Source organism: Solanum tuberosum, unplaced genomic scaffold, assembly GCF_000226075.1.
Source record: "Solanum tuberosum cultivar DM 1-3 516 R44 unplaced genomic scaffold, SolTub_3.0 scf00252, whole genome shotgun sequence".
Classification (NCBI taxonomy): domain Eukaryota; kingdom Viridiplantae; phylum Streptophyta; class Magnoliopsida; order Solanales; family Solanaceae; genus Solanum; species Solanum tuberosum.
Window position 1 is genome coordinate 720,374 of NW_006239175.1, and position 7,549 is coordinate 727,922.

At 35.6% G+C, this 7,549-nt stretch overlaps 1 protein-coding gene across 1 annotated transcript in view; it reads left to right on the top strand.

Annotated features, from left to right (window-relative positions):
* Positions 1 to 4,108, top strand: part of LOC102592835 (casein kinase I isoform delta-like) — a 7,219-nt gene extending 3,111 nt beyond the window's left edge. Inside the window, exons 3-14 of the mRNA XM_006357649.2 lie at positions 609 to 678; positions 795 to 943; positions 1,031 to 1,126; positions 1,217 to 1,287; positions 1,814 to 1,875; positions 1,970 to 2,033; positions 2,102 to 2,186; positions 2,270 to 2,396; positions 2,480 to 2,562; positions 2,634 to 2,697; positions 2,870 to 3,000; positions 3,325 to 4,108. Coding sequence (XP_006357711.1) covers positions 609 to 678; positions 795 to 943; positions 1,031 to 1,126; positions 1,217 to 1,287; positions 1,814 to 1,875; positions 1,970 to 2,033; positions 2,102 to 2,186; positions 2,270 to 2,396; positions 2,480 to 2,562; positions 2,634 to 2,697; positions 2,870 to 3,000; positions 3,325 to 3,624 — 1,302 coding nt within the window. The 3' untranslated portion in view covers positions 3,625 to 4,108. The remainder of the gene's footprint in view (positions 1 to 608; positions 679 to 794; positions 944 to 1,030; positions 1,127 to 1,216; positions 1,288 to 1,813; positions 1,876 to 1,969; positions 2,034 to 2,101; positions 2,187 to 2,269; positions 2,397 to 2,479; positions 2,563 to 2,633; positions 2,698 to 2,869; positions 3,001 to 3,324) is intronic.
* The last annotated feature ends 3,441 nt before the right edge of the window (positions 4,109 to 7,549 follow it).

The window sequence follows — 7,549 nt, forward strand, 5'->3', positions numbered from 1 at the left end:
GAGGGCGGGGGGGGGGGGGGGGCGACGTTATAAAAAGAATGATGGTCATGTGTAATTGACTATGCATGTGTTAATTATGATATACATGAAATTGCTTACTTAAAAGTTAATATTATGAAATATTTATCTTTAAATTTATACGTGGTATCTAAATCGTTCCCAAAATGTTCTCTATAAATCTCTTTTCTTAGTTAATCCGAGCTTACTATGGAAAAGAAACTTTAAACTTCTATTTTATAGGTCTATTTGAGTCCCAATGGTGTGTACACGTAGTGAAATAGAAGTTCTGCTGCCATTAATTGTGGACATTCTAATACTACTATGTATCAGTTCACTGGTTTTAGCTCTGAAACAGATTCCATTCCAGTAACATTTAAGATTTTGACATACCTCTTGCTTGTTGAACTAGCATTAGGTGATTAATCCTCATTTATAGCATATTCATATATAACAATTATCTGCAAGATGTACGGACCAACCAAGGTGCTCTATTTGCCCGTGCCTTTTTAGATCTTGGCTTTTAATGTCTTGTCTTTTTGTGACACCATAAATAGCCATTCCATCTATATCTTTTTATTATGTTTCAATATGTTAATTTAATTTTGCAGGAAAATAATAAGACAAAGCATCCACAGTTGCTATATGAATCAAAGTTGTATAGGATTCTTCAGGGAGGAAGTAATGGCTTTTCCTGTGTCCCTTCTTTCTTTCTTTTTCCTACAAAAATATCCTGTATCTACTCTCTTGCCTAGTTTGTTTTGGCTAGCTTTGTAATTTTAATACTTATGTTGTAGCTGGAATTCCAAACGTGAGGTGGTTTGGCGTGGAGGGAGATTACAATGTTCTGGTCATGGATTTACTAGGACCCAGTCTTGAAGATCTATTTAATTTTTGCAGCAGGAAGCTTTCCCTGAAGACAGTTTTAATGCTTGCTGATCAAATGGTTAATTTTTTGCTTAGAGCCTCAAATTTAGTGTCACTGTACCTTCTCAAAACGTGGGGGTTATATATATATTTTTAATTACTGCAGATAAATCGTGTTGAATTTGTTCATTCTAAATCATTTTTGCATCGAGATATCAAGCCAGACAATTTTCTTATGGGCTTGGGAAGGCGTGCAAATCAGGTCCCATTTTTAATACTATATCTTTACTTATGTCTCCATGTTTTTGTCGGATTTGTTGTTTCTTTAATATTTTGTTGACTTAAAATGCAGGTCTACGCAATTGACTTCGGTCTAGCCAAGAAGTATCGAGATACTTCATCTCACCAACACATTCCTTACCGGTAAGTTGATTATGAGTTTTGCCTATTTGGTAAGATATCAAGTGTTCACAGAACCTTTGTTTCTCGTCTTCTTTTTAACTGTGAATATGTTCTACTGGAGTGTGTAGTAAATTATATCTTGGGCCTTGTGGTCCTTTCCCTTATTTTTAAAAGATTTGACTTGGTTTTAGCATTGGAAGCAAACTGATTTGTAATTTTTTTTCGTAATTGAAAATTTGAGGTTGAAATGTATATGTGATTGCTTTAGAACACTGTGCTGTGAATATCTGGATAATCCAGCTTAGAATTGTAAGTTCAACAGTGGGCTGCTCACTATTCAAGTAGAGTACCCTTAGAACCTTGTGGTGTGAATATCTTTGTATTCCAGCTTAGACCTGTAAGGACAACAGAGGGCTATCTACTATTCATTCAGATTGCTTTAGGATGTTTATTTAAGTTCATGCACTTGCATTCAGGTATCTAGCATTTGTGAATCTGTCATGTCTGTTTACTTATATGATGTGGTCTGATTTTTTTCTCTCTGCAGAGAGAACAAAAACTTGACGGGCACTGCAAGGTATGCAAGCATGAACACTCACCTCGGTATCGGTAAGTGTTCTGGTTCTTTAGGCTTGCTTGTTCACTCTTCTGACAGTTGAGTTCTGCTGTCGTTTAACTTAATGTACTTTTTTGGCAATTACAGAGCAAAGCAGGAGGGATGATTTGGAGTCTCTTGGATATGTTCTTATGTACTTCCTCCGAGGAAGGTGATTTTTTCTTCTATCAGTACTCTCTTGTTTTTGTTCTGCTTGTGTTTGACATCTATTTTTTGCAGTCTTCCTTGGCAAGGGCTGAAAGCAGGAAATAAGAAGCAGAAGTATGAGAAAATTAGTGAAAAGAAGGTTTCAACATCTATCGAGGTAATTTATTTACTAATATGGTGATTGGATTTTTTTATAAATATTTTTTTGTGGAACCTAACTGCTAGTCTATGTTTCTGTAGGCTTTATGTCGAGGTTATCCTACTGAATTTGCCTCATATTTCCATTACTGTCGTTCTCTGCGCTTCGAGGATAAACCAGATTATGCTTATCTGAAGAGAATATTTCGTGACCTCTTCATCCGTGAAGGTAATAATAAGCCTTCAAAAGCTGTTTTAGCTGTCTGTAATATACAATCTAGCTTGTCGTTACAGTTCTGTTTCCCATTGCAGGTTTTCAGTTTGATTATGTTTTTGATTGGACTATATTAAAGTATCAGCAATCGCAAATTGCAGCTCCTCCTTCCCGACCTCTTGTAAGTTGTGCGCCTTCTCTTTTTTCTTCATAAGTGATAAACTTGTGTATGACAAAGGTTGCTTTTTTTAGGGTGCTGGTGCTGGAACCAGCTCAGGCATGCCTCCAGTTATTCCCAAGGTAGAAAGACAGGCAGGTTAGTTTCTGGCATACACCTCTAGGTGTGCTCTATTTTTTAGACTAAAGCATGTTGACTCTATTTTTGCTGTGTCTGACTTTTGCCAACTTTACTTAACTACTGGTCAGGTCTCCTTGTCTCTCTGTTTATAAAAGAATCTCATTTTTCATCTGCTTGTACTTTTTTGCAGGTGAAGAAGAAGGAAGACAATCAGGAGATCCTTCTCGGAGGAGAAGTCCTGGGCCTCCACTGATTAGTTCTGGAAGTTTATCCAAGCAAAAAAGTCCTATTGGAAATGATTCCACAAGCAAAGAGGCTATGGTGAGTTTGAGTTGGATAAATAGAACTTGCGTAGGAGAGTAATTTTTCAAATGCCAGGGGCCCTGAAGGCCAATAGCAGGAGATTTGTGATGCTTTCCATAATCATGGACTTGTGAAGCTGTTACAATGAAATGTTCTTGGTCCCAAAGTCTTTCCCTGCGATGCTAGCTCCTTGGGTAAAGATTGTATATTAGCTTAGCTAGCATGAGAAGTAAATAATAACGGTGTTTTCAAAGTTGTCAGAGTTGAAGCTTAGTTTTGTGCTACAACACAAGTCTTTAACCCTTTCCCCCCCAGTTTTCTGAATCATACCAATATTTGCAGTTGTCAAGCTCCACTTTTCTGGGAAGACCTAGTGGGTCTCTGAGGCAAGGTCTAGTCTCTGGCAGCCGTGAGACTTTCACAATGGGAAATGACTCTGACCCTACACATTCTCGCATGCCTGAGGCAAGTCCAGCGACTATGCACAAAATATCAGGTGGACATAGAAGCTCTCTACTTGGTGGATCATCTGATCCTAGATATGCCTCATCTAGCAAGAATACTTCTGGTATAAAGAACTATGAATCGGCACTCAAAGGAATTGAGACTCTACATTTTGATGATGAAGAGAGGGCTCATTGATTGCAAATCCTTTCACATGTAAAATTTTACTTGTGTGGTAGACTTCAGATAAAATTGAGGCCCTGAAAGCTTATTTTTGTTTGAATTCGTGGGTTGGAAACTAGTGAATGAGCAGTTGTTATTCGCTCTGGCAAAAGATCTACAGCAAATAAATAGATCCAGATGGTGCAAATGCAGGAGGTGAGGTGCTGTCAATACTAACTCCGACATGGTGCACAACTCTATAGATCTAGGCAATGCATGCAGCACTGTCTATAATCATTTAGTTCTTTCTGTCCAACTGTGGGGGATCAGTTAAACTGTATATTAAATTTCCCCATACTCTTAATACTTTTCAGGTTAGATGTGGCTGAGTTAAATACAGTTCTCAAATATTAGGATTCTGGTAATTCAAGTGTAGCTGGTTGTGCAAGGATAATGATGTGTTCATTTCTCTCTAGTATATCAATCGAAACAGAATAGAAGGTGCTATTTCTAATTGTTATTTTCTGTTTCATGCATTGCGTAGTTGTGTAGTGAAAATACAATATAAAGCATCTAGGTACCTTCAATTAGTGGGTAACTTACCTTCACAAGTGTTAAAGGTAAATAAGAAATACAACTGTGAGTTATCCTCCTTCCTTGTGTTGTACTTTATAAGTATTTTTTTTTTCTTTCTAATATGTGAATGCCAATAGTCTCCCAATTTTCTTTGTATATGAGTTGGGATGGGAAGAAGCAAAAGTTTGACATGGAACTGATTTGTGATTTTTTGTCAAAACTTGTTTGTGTTGCTATGCATTTCATGTTGGTCATATTGTTGGCATGCATGATCCATGAAATCAAACTAGTTATAGTTTGGTACATTGTATTTGTGATGTTAGTTTATAGTGTAATGAATATATATAAACTCGCTTTCTGTTTCCTCTTCCCTTGTCTATTATTTAACTCTTCATTTCTAGTTCATTGCTCATATTCTGTTTCTTCTTTACCCCGAACACTTACACTGGTAGGTCACTTTTCCTCCTTTGGGGCTGTGCCGTGTATCTTTGATTGAAGTGTTTGTCCATTCAAAAGTCGGACAAGTATTACATTTCCAGAGCGAATTTGGATTAGTCTGTGCCCAAAAGTGAATAAAGTGTTTGTCCATTCAAAAGTCGGACAAGTATTACATTTCCAGAGCGAATTTGGATTAGTCTGTGTGCCCAAAAGTGAATATTGGATAGCGCATAATTTTCTTTCTTTTCAGGTTTAAATAAAAGGGAAAACTTGTTTATGAGTAGGTCAGGAATTTTTATTTTTAACACACTACGTATTGATTGCCTTAACACAACATTAACGCATACAGATCAGTCCAACTGTTCGAACCAAACCAAAAATTCAAATAACCCCAAAAAGACTTTGATTTGATGTTGAGTAAGAAAAAACCAAACCAAAACAATATATGAATATAAAGTTTTTAAAAACTTTTTTTTATGAATTTTAAAAGAATATGTCAAAAGCTATTTGTGATTCAATTAACGTGTATAGTCCCTTTGTGTCAATGTTATGTTAGTCAATCTATCTGTTCTTTAATATTTCATATTCTAAGATATTTTGTACTTTTATATTTCCTTCAAATTTGAGATGGTGTATAGATAATTTTTAAAATTAAACAAGATTTATCAATTTTTTATGTTTTATAGACGTGTTTAACTATTAAAAATTGATCTAGTTTGAACAAATATATCATTGAAAAATTATTGTTAGACTAACCAAATAACTATCTTGTGCATAATAATAAATCATATGTTTGTCAATCATTACTAGACACATTAATTTACCAAAATATTATCTTCAACGCCAACAAAATAAGATAGAAATAATACTCATGTGACAAAAAAAAAACGTCTAGTTGGTTTGTACACCCTTATCGATCAGCACAAGTCATCTTTTAGGATAGGTTGAGAGCTCATTTTAATGACTTGGTTGAAACTAGATGTCTGAACACTTCTACATGGCTTCTTTTTGGATAGCTGAAAAATCCTGGGCCAACTAGTGCACGGTTCGAAACTTTTGGTTATTGAGTCTGCCCTTCTAACCTTTTCTACTTAAATAACAGGCTCATTGGAACTCACTACGTGCACCTACCTCATACATCAAGCACTACACACTACACTAGACCGATGCCCTGGGGGTGGACTTGAACAAAGAAATTCCTGCAATAATTAGATGTTATACCAGCAGAGAGGCACTTTTAACGACCCTCTACTTGTTATGAATCATAACATTTTCGATACTGTCTAATAGAGCTTTTTCCTTGGAAAAATTACAGCCAAAACACCAATCAGACATCTAGTGTACAAAATATGTGTATACACAGTGTATAGATAGTGTATACTTTATACTAAATATACATATACACTACATATACAATCGAAGTGAATACTTCGGCCATGTTGGTAAACTAGACGGCTGGAGAGTACACTTAAGTAGGTTTTCCTTTTTTCTTTAATCCCAATAATATGGTCAGGGAAGGTAGAGCACAATAGAGCAACAACACTCCTGGAACTTTGGAAGAACCCTTCAAAGTGAACTGTAAATTTATCCAAAGATGCAAAAATACCTACTATACAAAATGTATAGCATCAAAATTGCAATTAACATGACTAATCTTTATCAAATACTGTCTAATAAAATATGATAATCTAAACAAAGCAACGAAAATTGAACACCATTAACATGATTAACCCACAAAACCAACAATTTTAACGACACAATCGATTTTCAATTGACCAGCCATAAAAAGAACTAGTTGCAGCATTTGACTTCATAATGTAATTACTTTATTAGCAGAACTATAATTTGCGTCAATTGAGAGATCATTTTTTATCACTAAACTGCAAGAGCATTTTTGATATTCAAACAATCAGTGTCTAAATCAAGAATAGTATGACAGAGAACAAAACACAGGAGATTTCAAGACAGAAAAAGAATCTCGACGGTCAGGGAGTAGAAGAAACTAGAGACAGAAGAGAAACCAGTAAGAAAAAAGAAAAAGAATGAGATGCCTTGAGAATATGAGTAATATACCCGAGAAAAGAAAGAGCTATCTTGAAGAATAAAAGAAGAAAAGAAATCCAAACAAATCAAGAGAAGAAAACAACAAACTATACCTGGAGAGGACTAGGTGTATTCAAACTATACGAAAAACCTTAGTTTTCTCTGCTCCTTTTTCTCTTCTATGTTTCATCTTTCAATGTGAGATTCAGAGAAGCAGCCACTTCTTTCCTCACGTGGATCACTTTGCACCTCATATCCAAACCAAGCTTCCCCGAAATACCATCACTTCACCCATAAAGGGATATCACTTTGCATCACCTCTTCCCTTTAAGGGAGGAGAAAATGCTTTTAATACTATAGAGCACTTAGAAAAATGGGCTTCAGTAAATCTTTTAACATAAATCACCGTCAGCCTTGGGAATTTCAATTTTACTATTAAGCACAATTCATATCAAATTGGTTTTCAAATGCAGTCCAGAGGTTGCTAACCATTTAATTTCTCAATGAGCAACTTAGCTGATCTTAAATGAAATATCAACATAAAAAAAAAAAAACTAAGAAATGCTGGATACACCATCAATAGAAGATGCATTAGATTTTTCCATCTAGTCTCTACCAGTGTTATTAACTTAGCTTCATGTACAAAGCCATGCATTTCATAGAAATGTGCGCTTCAAAGTTCAGTTGATGACGTGCAAAGTGATCCCAATGAGCAACAATCAGTTCTTTGAATCTAAATTTTGTGGAGTGGATAAATATCAATATTGTTGTATATTGGATACTGAATTAGTTATGTTAGCTAGCTGTAAGTCTACATATTCTTTGAAGTGACCGAGAAACCTGTCTGGAGCTGACACTTTGGCCAAGCCTCTGAAACTCAGGGATGATATCCCCCCCCCCCCCT